We start from the raw sequence: 20,711 nt of genomic DNA on the forward strand, positions 1-20,711 counted from the left end.
AAAAAAAAAAATTATGTGGAGCTCCTCTTTTATGATCTTGTTTTAATTGAAATGATAAAAAAGCTATATATTCATATGTACTCAAAATAAAATCAATATAATCTAGATTCACATGAAGTAAAATTTAAAATGATATGTACGTATAAATCTAAAGTCTTTTGTTTGTTTGCATGGCCCTCCATTTCTTATCAAAATTGTGGTTAACAAAAAAAAAACAGTAATATTATATAAAAATATTTTTAATTTATTTACATTGACAATTTAAAACTTTATAATACTAAATTAAATAAAAATGTTTAAAAATATATAATACATCATATACTATAATATACATATGTACATATACATACATACATACATACATACATTTAAAAAGTAAGTATTTTTAAATATTTTATTTGTGATTATTTAAAATAGAATTAGTGTTTATACACAAACACTACAAACACTTGATATTCTACATGAACTTGAAAAGTACAAAATCATTTTGTATATATATATACTAAAATTTTTAAAAATTTATATACTATTTTAAAATTTTTAAAACTACTGGCAAGTAAGTTTAGATATTTAACAAAATTGACCCGAGCAGTACTTCATTCCCCTTCTATTTATAAAATCAAATAGTTTCTTGAATCAACACGAAAATTTTAAAATTTTTTGAATAAAACATACTAATTCAAATACTTATTTCAAAAATTAATACTCATGTTATTAAAAAATAAAATTCTAAAATACTAAATTAAATAAAATAAAATAAAATTTAAATTTAAAAACAGCTTATAAATATTCTCATTCAAATTGTGAATCTTAAAAAGTATATATATATATATATATATATATAATTATAAAGAAAAAAAGTTCATGTAAAATGTGATTTTTAGGAGGTCATATTAACAAAATAACTCACTTCTGTCCTTTTTTTTTTTAAGTTCATTAACCCCCCAACAAAACACTACCCTCAATTTTCGCACTGTTTCGGGCTCGCTGCGTCGCCGCCGCCGCCGCCTCGTCTCGCTCGCCGGAGCCGCTTCCGCCGCCGCCTACACCTCATCCCCGGGGAAGACGATCGCTGTCTCATCGCCTCAGGTCCCTTCGAGGTACACTTCTCTACCGAGTCTTCTCTAAAATCCTCTCAAATTCATCAATTTTTTTCCTCTTTCTCCGATTCAGATGGTTTTCAGTATCTCTTCGAAGTTAATTTCGAGATTTTATCAGTTACTCATGTATTTCTATCCAAAAATCGTCTTTGAATTCATTCTTGCTTTTGCTTAGCTTGAGGAGGATGAAGCTTCATCGGTGTCCCGTGGGAATTGGGGTTTTCTCATTGGATTTATCTTTTCTCGGAACTTTGACCTAATTGTTCCGATTTAGGAAAATTATATTCTTTATTCAGCTTTAAACAGGGTTTAGTTTAATATTCTTTTTTTTTTTTAAAATTTTTTTTTTATATAACATTTGAATGAGAAAATTGTAAACTAATCTTTTTAATGGAATGCTTCTGGTTGAGTATAATGTTGTAGAGCTGGTTGAATTCCTTTTGAGTATGCCTTGAATGTCATTTTAGTAGGATTTGTAAATTTCATTGCCACTTTGGACTTTGAGGATGCTTTGTTGTTCAGGTTTCTATTGTATTTTGTATTGACGCACTTGGTATTACTTACATATATTACTAGTGCATGTACATCCTTACTACCACCAAACAGTGCTTTTGTTTTGAGTGTAGATGGATATTTTTAGGTTTCTTTTCTTCTCAAATCCATGTTTCAAAAATATGACCAATTTATTTGAAAACAGGGTAGCATGCATGCAATCTTGTAACCATGAGTTTGGCGGCTGAGTCTCCCCTGCAATCATCAAGCAGCAGTGATGATTTTGCAGCATTTCTTGATGCTGAGTTAGATGCAGATTCATCCAATAGTTCACCTAATGGTGAATCCAATGATGATGAGGAAATTGATTTGAAAGAGGAGAGGTATCCTTCTCGCTATTCTATGTTATCATGTTACGTACTTTATAAATCTTCCAGCAGTTTGCAATTGTATGCCTAAATTATTTTCTTATCCATATGTCAGTTTCATGATGTTCTGTATGCCCTTCATGTTATGGTGGTATACCTTTGATTTCATCCTGATAACCTTAGTTCCTAAATGCATTTGCTCTCAGGTAATAAGTTCTTGTGTTGCAGCAATGGCAGTCTGCAATTACTTAATCTCTATTCAAACAAATAAATGACTTGATTGAGAAACTTTACTCTAGTAACCTAGTTAGATGCTTGCCTTTTTAATGGTGGTTTGCATATTAAACAGCTGGCAAGCTCATAGGTCAATGTAATGTGACAAAATGCTCTAACCCAGATCAAAAGATTTTTGCTGTATTTACAATATCATGGACCAAATCTCCATTTTAATATGATTTGGTACTTCTGTTACTTATAACTTGAATTCAACCTCAGCATGAATCAACTACCATGGATGTCATGTGCCCAATGTTTTTTACTAATGGGCACATTTATAAACCCCTCACAGAAACTCCTGTCTTGTCTCTTCAATCTATTCTCTTTAAAAGCTGAATTGAATTTGAGATGATCAACATATTAGAGCCTTTTCCAGCCTGGGCATAAATTTTCATTTAGTTCAATGTTTCTTCCTGGTTTTTCCTGTTTGAGCTCCTTTCTGATTCTTATCACAAGAAATCACATGCAAGGAACTAAACAATTAAGAATATTGGGGAGTAGATGATCTTGGTCTTCATCATACTTGCATGGAAAATTCATCCTTATTGTTGAAAGAGCTCAGCATATATATCTCGCTTCTTCCTAAGCACTTCAAGCCTTTATTCACCTTGTTAGAAACTTAGAATTAATCTTATTAATCTTTGAGAATAGGATGCTGGGTTTTTTTCTCTCTCTTTTATTGTGCAATTTTTGGGAATTCTTGCTCCTTTAGTAGTGTGTGCAATTCATTCGAAAACAATCTTAAATGAATTGGTAGGATCCATAGCATAAATGTATTAATACTTCCCTTGATCTTCATGTTACTCTTGTATATAACCAATTAGTACCAAGTGTTTTATTGTTATTTTTTATAATAATAATAGTAATAATAGTAATAATAATGATAACAATGATAGTTATTATAAGCAGTATTTTTGCTATCAAGACCAAGGAAAGAACAGTTCATAACATATTGTTTGGTTTTAGGCATGTTGGGCATCTAATACTGTTCTACATTTTTTGAGTTTGTAAATTGAGCTATGTTTGAACATCTTCTGCTTTGGATTTATCTGACTATTAAGTTTTCCATTTCTACTTTATTATGGATCATTATGCAATCAATGTAAGCTAATTCCATTGTATCTTTTATGCATTTAGAATAAAAAGGCGCAAAGTGGAGATGTCAGAGACTATAGAAGTGATTGAGAGTTCAAAAACAGCTGATGTTAATAAAGAAAAGTCAGGTATGTCGTCTTTTGTATAAGAGAAATTTCTATCAACTTAATCTTCTATGTATGCTTCTAAGCTATAGATATGCTTCAGCATTTTATCTTTAATAAAGTTTGGTTGATATTTTCATTGCTGAATACATTGGCATATTTTGAATCTCATAAATTTTGAAGCATGTTTGGTTATTTATGATATTATTTATGTTTGAGGTCTGGGTAAACATGGAGGATTTTCTGCTCATTAAGTGATGATATGTCTTTTACCTGCTAATCTTTAATTTTTCTGCTGTATGATGAATGAAAATTGAAAAATCTGCGGACCAATACTTTCATTGACAAATTTATTCCTTACCTTGCAGTTTTGTCCTCAGAATCTACAAAACCAAATCTATGTCCTCATCCAGGGTTTATCAAAGGGTTGTGCTTGATGTGTGGACAGATAGAGGAGGATGATGGCTCAGGGGTTGCATTAAGTTACATTCACAAGGTATAACTTTACATTGATCTGCAGCATGAAAACCTTGATTCAGGGTATCTTGTTATAGTATCACTACCAACTTGACCACTAAATAGTGTTTTTATGCCGGTTGCGCCATGCTCTGGTATGCATCTGATCTATGTGGTATGCTGGAATATTTTTGCAACTGACCAGATGCTTGGAATTTAATCTTGTAATTGTGTGTCTGGTTATTAAGAGAAGTATTGTGGTGGTAATCAACATGGATTGAACAAATTGTGCTTCTTTGTTGCGCTTGAATTATTCTTTTGTTTTCTTAAATTCTTTCCTAGATCCTTTCTATTCCTTTCTCTAGTTTCTATTATGCTTCCTTGGAGAAAGGTCTATTCTTGTCAATGTTCATCAGTCTGCGTAGAAAAGCTTCTTCATATCAGTTTTCTGTCATTAATATGAAAAAGTTTTTATTTATGTCTCCATGGTCCTTGTGAATTATTTCATCACTCCCCCACTTTCACATTTATGAAGATCAGCTGCAGCAACTTTTTTGGTTCTGAACAATTTTCCCATAACAAAATGGCTTGAATTGAACATTTTGCATTCTTTTGGGAGAATAATATTTGCCTATTTATTTTCCTGTCTGAATTTTTTACATTAACTTGTTTTCTGATAATAGGTCATACTTTTAAACTAGATTATTTAACAGATTCAAAGAAACTCAACTAGAGTTGATTGCTTCCAATCAGCTTCCCAAACAACAATAATGAAAATCTAATGAACTTGGCATTTTGGAAAGATATTTTTAATAGTTTTACTCCTGAAGGAAATTTTGTCAGAAAGTCTTCTCCTATGTAGCAGTTCCTCTTGGGCAAATTGTCTATTATTGGTTGTTTATTTTGTCTGAGAAAGGAATACTATGCATTTGAATTACTATGCTTAACTAAATCATTATTTCCTCTAGCTTGGATTCCTATTTCTATTAAATCTATCTCTCTTACACTAATTGAGAAATCTGGACTACAATAAAATAGACCTGAATTACAACTCATATCTACCTCTACTGCTGCTATTAATGCGTTTCTAGCATCTGACTGCCATCCTTTATCCATTAATGTTATTAAAACTTTACCTGGTATTTCTTGGTGGTGTTTATCCTTTTTGCGGTTAATTACAATATGCCAATGCACACCTTGTTGGGGAAACTTTTGCCATATGATCTTGTACCCCCATTATTTGTTTGCAGGATTTAAAGCTAGGTAGTCATGAAATGAACAGATTACGTGGAGCTGACTTAAGGAATTTATTACGTGAGAAAAAACTGATTTTGGTATTAGATTTGGATCATACTCTACTTAACTCAACCAGGCTTGCAGATGTCACCGCTGATGAAGATCATCTTTTAAAACAGGCGGATCTCTTGCAAGGTACGCACCACCGCAAAAACAGATTTTGTATTTTCTGACTACTGATTCTCCAACAGCTTTCTCTTTCTTTAGTTATAGTCTAGAGACCAAAATCAGTAATTTGGATATTGTCTTGGACATTAATATACTTTATCGGGTATTATCCTTTTTGTTGAAATGAATGAATGCTATGGATTGTACTGCTTGCTGATGTAGAAACGATTTTGACTGTACTTGAATTTTCAGGTTTGTGGTATTGCTTAATAATGATAGGTTCAAGATTTCAATATAAAATCAGTTTCAGGAAAAATAAGAAGTCAAGGAAAATTGTTATAGCCTTGCTATTTTTACATTTTTGTTTGTATTATTTAATTGTCATTTGTTTGAAAGAGACCATGTAAAATCAGTTTTAGAATGATTCATTTCATGTGCTTATGCTTCTAGCTTTTCATATCAGATGATCCAAACAGAAGCTTGTTCAAATTGGGCTCTATGCACATGTTAACAAAGCTGAGGCCCTTTGTTCGGACTTTTCTGAAAGAAGCCAGTCCAATGTTTGAAATGTATGTGTATACCATGGCAGAACGCTGTTATGCACTAGAAATGGCAAGGCTTCTCGACCCTTCAAACATCTACTTCAATTCAAAGGTAATTTCACAATCTGATTGCACACAAAGGCATCAAAAAGGACTTGATGTGGTGCTTGGAGCTGAAAGTGTCGTTGTGATTCTTGATGATACAGAACTTGTAAGTGAAATTTCTTAAAAGATTATTGCCAACTGGGCTTCTGTTTTAATAGATTTTTAATTTATTAACTTTCGTGTCTTGCTATCTATATCTATATTTTATTCACAATTTTTTATGCATACAGGAATATGACTGGATGCAGTTTGTTGGTTGGCTATTTCCTGCTCAAATGATATTTGTTGCTTTACTTTTTTGTCTTTGGATAGATAAATGACAGTTACAGATTTGAGTTACTGGTTGACCAAAACCCCTGAGAAAGAGCTCACTTCAAATTTAGAGGGGTCAAAATTGAGCTGGACATTAGATCTTAATACACTTGTTATTTGCTTTAGATAAATACAACAAATTGGCGACAGAATTTAGAGATGAAACTCTGTATGAAAAGTTGTTCCCTTATTACATAACTAATTTTCCATGATCAGTGTAGTTGGGTTTTTCTTGTGTTGCCCTTTCAAGCTCCATCTTAAGTTCTTGACACATTCAGTAGGCATATGAGCACAAGTTAATGAAATCATAATCACCAGTTTATTGAATTTTTGAAAGATTCTTGAATGATTCATGAATTTTGGGACATATGAATTGTCCTCTATATAGTTCTGATGTTCCTTTTTTTTTATTTCACTATTTGTTCATCATGTTCTTGAATAATTAAAAAACCTGTGATGAATTCTCATTTACCTATAAACAATAATATCATACTTAAAAATTCCCTATGTATGTTGGCTAAAATTTTTTTTTATTCCTTTAATTTGTTTGTTTATAGATTCTGATAGGAACATTTCTGGAAACCACCAAATTTTCATACTTATTTTTGTCAGTTCATTTATTATTTTTCTCATGTTTGAGATCGTTTGCTCATGAAGGTGTGGCAAAAACACAAGGATAACCTAATTGTGATGGAAAGATATCACTATTTTGCTTCAAGTTGTCATCAGTTTGGATTCAACATGAAATCCTTATCTCAGTGTAAGAAAGACGAGAGCGATACAGAGGGTGCTCTTGCAAATGTACTAAATGATCTCAAGCATGTTCACCACATATTCTTTGATCCAGTTAAGTTTGGTTTATTTTTGCTTTTTTTTTACATCTTATTCTTGTAGTAGGTGCAATTTTTATCACCTAATATCTATTATATCTTTATACATTTTCAATGCTTCTCAGGCTCTAGATACTGACCTTTCATCCAGAGATGTTAGAGAGGTAAAAACCTTTGCAACCATGTGATTTGTATTCTTTTCCTCCATCATGCCACAACACAATCATTGATGATACATTTGCTAAAGTTCCATTCTTCTCTAATTTGGACATTTTTCATACTTTATATTAGATTTGATCCAATATCAGATTATATCCGGTTTTCACTTTAGAAAATGCAAATAAACATGTTATGCATCACTTCAGACTACTAGATGTGTTTTCGAGATGATAGTCTATCCTGAGTGTCATTAACTTCATAACTTCACCTATAACTGAAGAATGTGAATATTGTTTGCAATTTCATTTAACTTGGAGGTGAAAGTTTTTGCCACCTTGTTTTGCCATAACATGATAATGAGTTTTGACTTTCACCTCATCAGTAAAAACTACCATCTTTAGTTCTATCTATCCATTGTAAAAACTACCATCTTTAGTTCTATCTATCGATTGATCACTTCGAAAAGAGCTGACATGTCATGTTTCACATGGGATTCACTCTGTAGATGCTCAAGAAAGTACGGCAGGATGTTTTGCATGGTTGTAAGATAGCATTCAGCCGTGTATTTCCATCGACAGTACGAGCTGCAGATCAACATATTTGGAGGATAGCAGAGCAATTAGGGGCACTCTGCACAACCGATGTCGATTCATCTGTAACACATGTAGTCTCAACAGATACTGGAACTGCGAAAGCTCGATGGGCTGTGCAAAATGAGAAGTTCCTTGTGAATCCTCGCTGGGTTGAAGCAGCCAATTATTTTTGGTGTCGACAAAAGGAGGATGATTATGTTGTTTGAATATTTTTTTTTCCTAGAATGATTAATTCTGATGTCAAATCTGTAGGTGTTTGTTTTTTAGCCACATATACTTCCTAGAAGTTTTGTCTTTCTGTATATATATTCAGCAAAAAATTGAGATTTTCCTTTACATATGTCCATCATTTATTAGACAGGATCATTATACTAATTGCCCATGTTAGTCTCATGTTAGCCTACCCTGGTAAAATTTTTAGGGAAAGTTTAGCCATTGTCCTTTTCTTTTGGCATTCATGTGGGGCGAAGCTTGTTTTGTTGTCATTTGTCCAAAAAAAATAAAATAAATCAATACATGAAATTATCAAAATAATTTATGAAAATGATTATTATTATTATTTTTTTTTTTCTCAGGGGCGGGTCAAGGATGAGGGTTTGAAAATAGTTGCTTTATGTATTTCTACAGTAGGGGCATTATTAATTAAAAATCTTTAGGGCCCGTTTGGTAGACATGATAAAGGCTATAGGATATGATAGACTATTATATCCTATTATTTTTCTTTGTTTGGTGCGCCAATAAAACATGATAATATTATCCTATTTACTCAATTTATTCTACCGGGACATGATATTAAATCCTGTGGGGGAAGTCAGGATATAAACAAGTAAAATATGATAAAATTTTAAATTTACTTTTTTACCATATTTATGATTTATTAAATTCATTCAGGATTTGATTATATGCTTTCTTTCCATCTTTTGATGCTTGGGACAAAAAGCTTATCAACAACTAAATAGGATGCTAATTTCACTAAGTAGGGTTTTTAGGATCCGAAGTGGTTGAAGAGTTTCTCTGTCGATTTTGTGCTTGAACAAATTATTTTTTATCTAAATATCATTTGTTATTTTGTCTTAGTTTTTCTAATTGGATGATTTTTTTTTTAATTAATTTCGATGCGATGTATTTAATTTGCTATATTTATAGATTTTTGGTTATTTTCCTTTGTGTATGATTTTCTCCAAGAAAATAAGTATGAAGTATAATTTTTGCAAGTTGGTGAATTATGATCTATATATTTGTAGGCATTATTTATAGGTTTTTTAAATAATTTAATAGAAACTCATAAAGATACTGATAAGTAAATCATTAAAGAAAAAAATTAAAACAAAAGTCTATTTTGAAAAATAATATATAATTATATTATAAAGGATAATTTTGTTTATTTATATATCATTCGTCCACTTCAAATATAAAATAGGATAATAAATGCTATCTAATAGCTTATTTGGTGCGCATAGAATATGAGCTTATCATGACATATCCTTTCTACTCCTAAGTCCTCATATCATATCTGTCCATATCCTATGTCCACCAAACATGCCCTTAATTTTTAATAATAATTTTGAAAGCCTCATAATAATTAATTATTATAGTTAATTATGATTTCAATTTTTTTTTACTTTAATGTTTAATTTATCTTATGTTATCTTAACAAACTTTTTTTTAAAATTTAGAATGATATTTTTAAAAATCCAAATCAAGGTAATTGAATCTAGGCTTTTTTAATAAATTTTAAATATACTTTAATTTGGTTGGATTTAAAAAAGATAGAATATATTTTTTCGGCCTTGTTAAACAATTTCTGTCCCTCTCACACAGATATTCTTCTTCTTTTCAGTTTTTCTCCAGATATTGTATCAATGTCCGGAGAAAAAAATAAAGGTAGAGTGTAAAAGAAAGAGGAAAGAATCATCTATGGGCATCGGATATCTATGTATATGATTTTTGTTTTGGAGAAGATCCAAAATCTTATTTCAAAACCAATGCAAAGTGAATCCAAAAAGAAAGAGGAAAGAGGAAGAAAGTTTTAAGATTCTTTTTTGACTTATATATAAAAAAAAAGTCACTACATGAGTGATGGCATATCTGTGAGAGTGTGAGTAGTGGTTGTGTGCGGGTGATCCCAGCTCTCATGTGCGCGTGCGCTCTGCCCCCATTTTGCTCCGCCGAGGTTTGTGCATGCCCCCCTAACAGCTCATCTTAACAAAAAAAAAAAGTAATTTCACAAACTGATTGCACTCAAAGGCATCAATAAGGACTTGATGTGGTGCTTGGAGTTGTAAGTGTAGTTGTGATACTTGATAATACAAAATTTGTAAGTGAAATTTCTTAAAAATTATTGCCGGGCTTTTGTTTCAATAGATTTTTAGGGCCCGTTTGGTGGACAAGATAGGATATGGATGGATATAATATGAGGACTGGATAGAAGTAGGAAAGGATATGGGCATGATAAGCTCATATCCTATTTTATGTTTGATGCGCACCGGATAAGTCATTGGATATCATTTCTTATCTTATTTTACGTTTGAATGAACCAGATAATGACATGATATGAATGATATGTAAATAGACAAAATTACCCTTTATAATATAATTATATATTATTTTTCAAAAAATATATTTTTTTTATTTTTTTCCTTAATGATTTACTTATAGGTATCTTTATGAGTTTCTATTAAATTATTAAAAATACCTAATGCCCACAAATATATAGATCATAATATCACAAACTTGCAAAAATTATACTTTATACCTATTTTTTTTTGGAGAAAATCATACACAAAATCATTAATATGGTAAAAAGCTAGTAATAAACCCATTAATGAAAAACAAAGTCCTCTGTTCAAGCACAAGATCGACGGAGAAACTCTTCAACCACTTCGAATGCGAAAAACCCTACTTAGTGAAATTAATAAGCTTTTTGTCCCAAGCATCAAAAGATGGAAAGAAGACATATAATCAAACCCAAGATGAGTTTAATAAATCAAAAATAGGGTAAAAAGTAAATTTAAAATTTTATCATATCCTACCTGTCTATATCCTGACTCCCCCCACAGGATTTAATATCATGTCACCGGTAGGATAAATTGGGTCAATAGGATAATATTATCATATCCTATTGGTACACCAAACAAATAAAAATAATAGGATATGATAATCTATCATATCCTATGCCCCTTATCATGTCTATCAAACGGGCCCTTAATTTATTAACGTTCATGTCTTGCTATCTATTCACTAGATTTTATTCACCAATTTTTTATTCATACGGGAATATGACTGGATGCAGTTTGTTGGTTGGTTATTTCCTGCTCAAATGATGATATTTGTTGTTTTAAAAAAACATCATTACATGAAATTATAAATTAATTTATGAAATTGATTTTTTTTGAAAAAGTAGTTTTTATGTTTAAAAATTCAAATGAATCTAGGTTTTTTTAATAAATTTTAAATTTTTTATCTTATATTCAAGATATTTCATGATATGATTTTTGCTAGATTTAAAAAGGTTAAACATATTTTTTAGCCTTTTATTGTTAATAAATTTTATTTTTATATCTTAAAGTAGTTTTTATTTTTAAAAATTCAGATAAAATTGATTGAATCTAGGTTTTGTTAATAAATTTAAATTTTTATCTTATGTTTCAAGATTTTTTAGGATATGATTTTGCTGAATTTAAAAAGGTAGAACATATATTTTGGTCTTTTATATATACTTAGATAATATTTAGAATAAACAAATTTCTCTCCCTCTGTCACCTATCTTCTTCTTTTGCTGCCATTGTTTCTCTAAACTCCATATGTTGTATCAATGTCTAGAGAAACATAGAAACAAAAGAGGAAGGCGGAGTGTAAAAGAAAGAGTGGAGTGTAAAAGAAAGAGAAAGCAAGCAGCAACAAGTAATGATGTTTTTGTTGGCTTTTTTTAAAGTTTGCTTTTAAGAATCAGAGCACTCAAAATACCTAGCCAATAAAGCGATCGTTGTCCTCAGCCCAACATCATCCAGGATCCTTCACCAAAAGCTCCCCGGTTTCCCTAAAACTCTTGCTCCTACTCCTTTTCCCTCCGCCATCCACCTTGATCGCCGATCACGAGAGCTCCATTAGTCAGTACTGGCGATCAACGATCTAAACCTCGATCTGAGAGTGGCGAGAGAATATATAATTTAATGAAGGTGAGCCCTTCCAAACTCCATCTCTTTAAGTTCTTGGACACATTCAGTAGGGATATGACCACAAGTGAATGGGACGATCATTGTCCCCGGTTTATTGAATCTTTGAAAGATTCTTGAGAGATTCATGAATTTTTGAACATATGAATTGTCCTCTGTATAGTCAATCTGCTTTTCCTTTTTTTTTTATTTCAGTAATTGTTCATCATGTTCTTGAATAATTAAAAAACCTATGATGAATTCTCATTTATCTATAAACTATAATATCATACTTAAAATATTCCTTATGTACGTTGTCTAAATTTTTTTTTTATTCCTTTATTTTTTTTGTTTATAGATTCTTATAGGAATATTTCTAGAAACCACCAAATTTTCATATTTATTTTTGTCAGTTCATATCATATTTTTCTCAACTAATTTTTTTTTTTTTTAAATTTCACTAGATATAATATCTTAATTTTGAGTAGGTGAAATTATTATCAACTTTTAATTTTTTTCTTGAAAAAAAGTAGTTTTTTTATTTTTTTAAAAAAATACAAATCAAGTTGAATCTAGGCTTTGCTGATAAATTTTAAATTTTTGTCTTATCTTTCAAGATATTTCAAGATATGATTTGACTGGATTTAAAAAGATAGAACATATTTTTTAGCTTAGTTAGTTTGTAATAGTTAGAATAAACAATTTTCTCTTTCAAACACACATCATCTTCTTTTTTTCCACTTTTTCTCCAGACATTGGAGAAACATGCAGAAAAAAAAAGAAGGCGGAGTGTAAAAGAAAGAAAAAGGAAGTAGCAGCAAGTGGTGGTGTTTTTGTTCTTATTTTTTTCTAAAGAATTGCTTTTGACTCTTGGATAAAGAACTGACAACTTTTTCGTTTATGGGCACCGAATAACTTTGTAAATGATTTTTTTTTTTAGAGAAGACCCAAAATTTTATCCCAAAACCAACACAAGATGAACCCCAAAGAGGAAAGAGGAAGAAAGTTTTAAGATTTTTTTACCTTTAGGGGGAATCAAGAACCACTTTGTCAAATCTCTGTGTTGGATTTTTATTTCAGGGAAGACCTAAGATCATACCTCAAAATCCATGTAAGATGAGAGCATGTTTTTGACTTTCCGGATGTTTGCAATCTATTTATAATAAAAAAATGAAAAATAAAATAAAATCCTTTTAGGCGAAGAAAACCAAATAGAAGAGAAGCGATGGCGGGACTAATGTTTGTAGAAAATCACACCCTTTTTGGCTCATCCTCGATGGTTGCTTCAAGAACCTCGAGCTCTTTCATGGCACTGCAGTGAAGGCTTCAAGAATCTCAACTGCTCACGTCAGTCTTTGTTATGTGTGGCACCATGCAACTCCGTTCGACTATGACATGCTTGATCAAGCTCAAGAACCAAATTCAACTCTTCATCTTCGATTGTCTCGACCTCTGTGAACTTTGTATCTGAAAGGGATTGATTTTATTCATCAGAAAAGAGAGCTATAAATAGCCTTACAAAAACAAGAATAACAACCCACGAACAACATGAAGAAGACAATTCACTCTATCTTTTCCTAAAGACTAGAACTTCCTCGAGACAAGGACAAACAACTCAAAACAATTTATTCAAAGTAAATAACCAACATTCAAAGTAAATAACCAACAATCCCTCCCTTAAGCTAATTCGTCTGAACTTAGCTTACTTCAGCAACATCAACCACTCCAAGCATATTACGAAGCCGCTCGAATTGCTCCTTTTTCAATGGTTTTGTCATGATATCTGCAATTTGACTCTCAGACGTGCAGTAGCTTAGCTTGACAACTCCATCATTCACCAGATCTCTAAGAAAATGAAATTTCACATCTATATGCTTACTCTTTCCATGGAAGACTGGATTTTTGGACAGCTGTATGGTAGAGCTATTATCACACATGATGACAGTTCCTGACTTCTCTGCAACTCCAATTTGTTCTAACACTCTTCTGAGCCAAACACATTGACATGCACACAAAGCTGCTGCTATATATTCTGCCTCCGTAGTGGAAAGAGCGACTACTAGTTGTTTCTTTGATGCGCAAGAAATAGCTCCTAACCCCATCTTAAACACAAATCCAAAAGTACTTCTTCGATCATCTAAATCTCCGGCATAATCACTATAAGTGAAGGCCAATAGCTTCAAATTGCTTCCTCCTTTTCTATAAAAAATTCCCATATTAATTGTACCTTTTAAGTACCTTAGGATTCTTTTTGCTGCAAGCCAGTGCGACATTTTGGGACTAGCCATGAACCTGCTTAACAAACTGATACTGTACATTAGATCAGGTCTAGTTACAGTTAAATACATGAGACTTCCAACCAATTGTTTAAATAAAGTTTCATCAACTCTAACACCATTTTCATCTTTACACAACTTTGTACCCGGCACTATTGGATTTTTCACAGCATTACAATCCTCCATACCAAATCTTGTTAATACTTCTTTAGCATATCTCCTTAGACAAATAAAAATACCATATGGGCACTGCTTCAACTCCACTCCAAGAAAATGCTTCATCCTTCCCAAGTCAGTCATATCAAACTCCAACATCATTGATTTTTTAAACTCTTCACACATGCTTCTATCATTTCCAGTAAAAATTAAGTCATCAACATAAAGGCTGACAATTAACAAATTACCTCCTTTTGACTTTGTGAACAATGTATGTTTACTGGGGCATCTTTCGAAACCTCCTTGTATAAAATAGGCTTCAATTATGCTGTACCAAGCTCGCGGTGCCTGTTTAAGGCCATAGAGGGCCTTTTTCAGCTAGTAAATTTTATCTTCTTCTCCTTTCTTTATAAATCCCTCAGGTTGCTGCATAAACACTTTTTCTTTGATCTCTCCATGAAGAAAGGCACTCTTTACATCAAGTTGAAAAACTGCCCAATTAAACTCTGCAGCTACAGAAATAATTGCACGAATGGTGTCAAGTCTTGCTATAAGAGCAAACACTTCAGTGTAGTCTATTCCATGGCGTTGAGCATATCCCTTTGCTACCAATCTCGCTTTAAACTTTTCTACATCTCCATTTTCATGAAGTTTCGTTTTGAATACCCACTTGACTCCAATGGGTTTGATTCCTTTAGGCAAGTCGGCGAGCTTCCAGGTTTGATTCCTCTCAATGGCTTCAATTTCTGATGACATTGCTTCTCTCCATTTTTTGCTTTTTACTGCCTTTTCAAACGAAGTTGGGTCATCTTCAATCATCATCATCATCATCACATTCAAATTTTCTTTTTCAGAAAAAACTTCACCTGTTTCATAATCTTGCATCCATGCTGGTGCTCTTCTTTCTCGCACACCTCTTCCTAATCCGTTATCATCAGAGTCTGGATCATTTGGAGTTGAGTTGGAGCTGCTGTATGAACTGCTTGAGCAGTAGTTTGGATTGCTTGCAATATCTAAACTACTGCTTGAATTAGTTCCTTCTTCATGCTGGTGATCAGCTTCATTATCATCCTTTCCCCATTCAAGTATTTCATGCCTTATTTCTTCATCAGATCTGCCCCAGTCCCAACTCTTTCCTTCCTCAAGAACAACATCTCTGCTAGTAATTACTTTCTTCAAAACTAGATCATACAACCTCCACGCCTTAGACTCATCGCTAACCCCAAGGAAAAGAATTTTTTTGCTTTTGTCATCTAGTTTATTCCTCCTTTGATCTGGTATGTGTACATGAGCTACACAACCAAAAATTTAGAAATACTCCACTGATGGTTTTTCTCCACTCCATGCCTCCTCTGGGGTTTTGTTTACAACTGCTACAGTTGGGCTCCGATTCTGAATATGTACACACCATCTTGCAGCTTCGGACCAGAAGATTTTTGGAACTTGCTTGTCATGTAGCATGGATCAAACAACATTCATAATTGTCCTGTTTTTTCTCTCGGCGACTCCGTTTTGCTGAGGCGTATAGGATGCTGTTAATTGCCTACTAATGCCTTGTGATTTACAGAATTCTTCAAACTCATTTGAAGTGAACTCACCAACCCTATCTATCCTCAAACAGATAATAAATTCACCTGTCTCTTTCTCAACACTAGCTTTATAGTTTTTAACATTAACAAAAGCTTCTGACTTTTCATGTAAGAAATAAATCCAAGTTTTATGAGTAAGATCATCAATAAAACTTAGAATATACCTCTTATTACTGTGTGATGCTGGTTTGATGGGACCACATATATCTGAAAGTACCAGTTGCAGTCGTTTTGATGCTCTCCATAAACTCTTCTTTGGTATGGATTCTCTGTGTTGTTTTCCAGTCAAGCACATAGTGCAGATCTCCTTGGTAAGTTTTAGAGAGGGTAGGTCCACCACCATCTTGTTGTAAGACAAGGTTTTTAACCCCTTGTGATTCAAATGCCCAAATCGACAGTGCCATATATGAGCTTCTTTCTTTGATACCTCTTCAGTCTGTAAACACATAGAATGCTTTTGCGCCATGGATGCTAGCAGATAAAACATACTATTTCCACTCATATTTGTTTGCATTATTAATCCCCTCCTAGAATGAAACACCTTACAGGTTCCATCTTGAATCAAAATGGCTAACCCCTTTTCTTGAAGTTGTCCTATGCTTAATAGGTTACTTTTAAGCTCAGGAATATAGTAGACATCAGATATTACCTGGATTATGCCATTTATTTGCATCATTATACTTCCTTTTGCTACTACTTCCATCCTTGTATCATTTCCAATCTTCACCATCTAATTGAAATCTTCTTGTAAATGTGAGAACCATTCTTTGTTCCCTATCATATGATTATTGCATTCCGAATCAAGGAACCAAATTTCTTCTCTCTTACCTTGATGGAGCTCTACATAGGACATCAACAAAAGCACTTCCTCTTCTTTTACTTCAGCATAGTTAGCCTTCTTGTCCCAATTAGGACACTCATATTGAAAGTGTCCTAAGTTGTGACACTTAAAACATTCAATGGTTGCTTTGTGCAAGGGTTGTCGTCCTCTTCCTCTGCTGCGTTCACCTCTCAACATGTTTAGACCCCTTCCTCTGCCTGATCTAATGTATTGAGTCACTTTTAGCACTTGTTCCTCTTCTTGGTAGCCTCGCATCCTTTGTTCATGAACAAGGAGACTCCTATGTACTTCATCAATGCTCATGGTACTTAAATCATTTAACTTCTCAATCGAGCAAACGACGTAGTCAAAGTCTAGAGTTAATGATCTAAGTACCTTGCTAACGACCATACTTTGCTCCATTGTCTCACCATTTGACTTCATCTTGTTCACCAAAGTCAAGGTACGCCCCAAGAAGCTGTCTATCTTCTCTCCTTCTTTCATGGTGAGCAACTCAAACTCCCTTCTCAAGGCTTGGAGTTGTGCCCTTCTTACCTTTGTGGACCCTTGATACTTTTGTTTCATTGAATCCCAAATTGCCTTTGATGTTCTCTTGTCAAGAATTGTTTCCAGAATCTCTCTATCAATCGTCTGGAATAGAAAGTTCTTGACTTTCAGGTCCTTGAGTTTGGCTTCTTCCACCGTTTTCCTCTGTGCTTCACTTACTGCTGATGCCCCAATTGCAGCTGGAGGAATTCCTTCATTCACCAGACTCCACATCTCCTTGCTTCTCAGGAAATTTTCCATTATCATCGACCAATGATCATAATAACCATCAAACTTTGGAATTGATGGCTGCACAAGATTCTCAGTGGTGGTGGACATTTTCCCTCGTGTTTAACTCACACTTTCTCAATATCACTCACCCAATTTGGCCTTTTCCTATCTCTGATACCAAATGTGAAATACAGAAACTTTGTATCTGAAAGGGATTGATTTTATTCATCAGAAAAGAGAGCTATAAATAACCTTACAAAAACAAGAATAACAACCCACTAACAACATGAAGAAGACAATTCTAAAAAAAAAAAAAAACTCTATCTTTTCCTAAAGACTAGAACTTCCTAGAGACAAGGACAAACAACTCAAAACAATTTATTCAAAGTAAATAACCAACAATTGATCAACTGTGACATGCTTGATCAAACTCAAGAACCAAATTCAACTCTTCATCTTCAATTGTCTCGACCTCATCATATGCTTCCATTAAAATTCCTCACAAGTGATAAGAATTTGAATTATGGGTGAGGGCACATCTTTGAGATTGTGAGAAATAATTGTGGACGAATGGTGTGCTGATGGTTCCAGTGCCTACGTATGATTTTGTGCGGATGGTTCTAGTGCCCATGTGAGCTCCGCTAAAGTTTATACATACTCGACAAAAAAAAGATGAACCTCTCCACAACTAGAGGGGGCGCAGGCTGACTTTTGGCCCGGCCCGTCCAAACCCACCGGGTCAGTCAACCCGCTGGGTTGACCCGGTCAACTCGGAGGGTTGATTCATTTTTAAAAATTTCAAACTTTTTATTTTTATTAAAAAATTATTGGTTATTGTGTTATTCATGGGATCTGAACCCATGACCTTTTATTGGAGATACAAAACATCAACCACTTGAGCTATAACTTAATTTGGTGCTTTTAGAGGGAAAAGTATATATATATATATATATATATATATAGAGAGAGAGAGAGAGAGAGAGAGAGAGAGAGAGAGAGAGAGAGAGAGAGAGAGAGAGAGAGAGAGAATGTTATTTGCACACTTTCCATTTATTTAAGCTCATATAAATATCAATTTCAATGTTTTAAATACTAGTACCTGATGAGACTCACACTATATTTATTTTGATTAATTATAAAATATATTTTGGTGTTCATGTTGAAAAACCTTCCGTCTAATAATTTTTTATTTAATAACAACATAATGAGTACAACGATAACAAATTTTAGAATTCAAAACTAAATTTAAGAACAAAAGTCAATCTCATTTGTAATGGATAAATAAATAGATGACAATTTTGATCTAAATAAAAAGAGAAAAAAAATATAAATAAACCTCATTTAATTTTTGCAGCAAGTTAACCACTAGACCCTTTAGTCTTTTTTGAAAAATAATAAAACTATAAATCTCTAACAATTTTTATTTTTCAAATTTTCTTATAATCTATGTGTATGCTCCTCTTGATCCAATTATTTTATATTTAATATTATTTTATTTACTTTAATTGTTATTAACATAGAGAAAATATTCATCATTCAATATTAAAATTTATTAATCATCTCCATTATTGAAATTATTTAAAAAAATATAATTTATATCAAATTATTTATGAAAAATATAATTATATAAAACGACATAATTTCATTTGATGTGATGTACTATAAAATGATCCTAGAAAAAATTAAAATTTAGTTCCATATCAGATAATATTGGTTTTAAAAATATTGCCAACAACATTTAATAATGAACATTTAACAAAATAAATTAGCAACTTTAAAATTTTTTAATAATGTAATTTTTTAAAAATTATCTTAAATATTTATTGAATTTTATAAAAAATGGGAAAAAAAAAATTGGTTGGCAAGGATTGAACTTGAGACACGAGCATTGTTTTGAATTTTAAAACGACTACTTTAGCCAACCCACCTATAAATAATTTATAAAAATGGTTTCTTTACAAAAATATATAATTAATATATAAATCTTAAGTTATTGACATTTAGTCCCACATCGACTATTTTATGAAAAACAATCTAATAATTGCCTATAAAATGAGTGATGGTCATCCTGACCATCTATTTGAGTTTTATTTATTTTAAATTATTTTTAAATTATGTTTCATAATTTAATTTTTTAAAATAAAAAATTAAAACAAAACCTGGCGGGCCGACCCGAAACCGGCGGGTTTCGGCCCGGCCCGCCGGTTTGGGGGAGTGGCCCGGGCCGGGTTCGGGTCAGGTTCTGAGTGGCTCGGAACTGCCGGGTTTGCCAGGTCAACCCGGCCCGCCGGTCCGGCACTGTTGGTCGGGCCTGTTCCGGGGCGGTCTTTGGCCTACCCGGAACTGCTGGGTCGGGCCCGGCGGGCCCTACTAACCGGGCCCCCCCCTCTCTTCTATCCACAACCGCAACTGCATTTTGTCATTATGTGTGTACACATGATAATTATAATATTATTAACGTATTTTAAAAAAAAAATTGTGGGATCATAGGACCCCAAAAAAAAAATGTGGATCCGCCCCTTATAGCACCTAATCTTGACCGTTGGAAATACCATTTTATGTTTCTCAATTTTCACCATGCTGGCTATGAAATTTTATGCATGACAATGACAATGAGTTGACTTTAGATATTGCAGCTGGCCAAGCTTTCTTTTTTCATTCAGATGATCTGTTCTTTGGATGAATGAAATTTCTCCAGTAACACTTGGGCCTGAATTTCATGATGTTGTCTTTGATTTATAACCTACTTGACCTTCTAGAGATCCAATCTACACTTATCATTCAATCATTCATGTACCCTGTTTTCATATATGAAACAATTCTGTTCTAGACTTCATCATATTTATAATAGTTTGTTATAGAATAATATCAGGGTTTTTTTCTTCATGTTATCTAAGAACTTCATTGTAGGAGATACTACACAAAGGATATAACCCTAAGAATTTGGAGTATGCAAAATTACTTTACTGAGTTCTACGAGGACTTGAATATTGGAGATATTACTAATTAAAAACCATAGTGTATTTTTTTTCCGAGTAAATATTTTGGTGAGCACTATACTATAGTAATTTTTCATTTGGAACATCAAACTTCCATTTGTATC

General features: G+C 32.7%; 1 protein-coding gene across 2 annotated transcripts; it reads left to right on the plus strand.

Annotated features, from left to right (window-relative positions):
* Positions 1–954: 954 nt before the first annotated feature.
* Positions 955–8,172, plus strand: LOC120256497 (RNA polymerase II C-terminal domain phosphatase-like 4). 2 transcript variants are annotated; one of them, XM_039264190.1, is made up of 10 exons: positions 955–1,100; positions 1,798–1,975; positions 3,374–3,459; positions 3,804–3,931; positions 5,142–5,205; positions 5,272–5,322; positions 5,759–6,048; positions 6,912–7,100; positions 7,210–7,248; positions 7,749–8,172. In XM_039264190.1, exons 2-10 carry the CDS (start codon positions 1,824–1,826, stop codon positions 8,040–8,042), a joined length of 1,293 nt encoding a protein of 430 aa, XP_039120124.1. In that variant the 5' UTR covers positions 955–1,100; positions 1,798–1,823; the 3' UTR covers positions 8,043–8,172. The 2 variants fall into 2 exon arrangements, with proteins under 2 accessions (XP_039120124.1, XP_039120117.1); XM_039264183.1 differs by having other exon boundaries at positions 5,142–5,322.
* The last annotated feature ends 12,539 nt before the right edge of the window (positions 8,173–20,711 follow it).

The sequence above is a fragment of the Dioscorea cayenensis genome, chromosome 3 (genome assembly GCF_009730915.1).
Source record: "Dioscorea cayenensis subsp. rotundata cultivar TDr96_F1 chromosome 3, TDr96_F1_v2_PseudoChromosome.rev07_lg8_w22 25.fasta, whole genome shotgun sequence".
NCBI classification, from domain to species: Eukaryota; Viridiplantae; Streptophyta; class Magnoliopsida; order Dioscoreales; family Dioscoreaceae; genus Dioscorea; species Dioscorea cayenensis.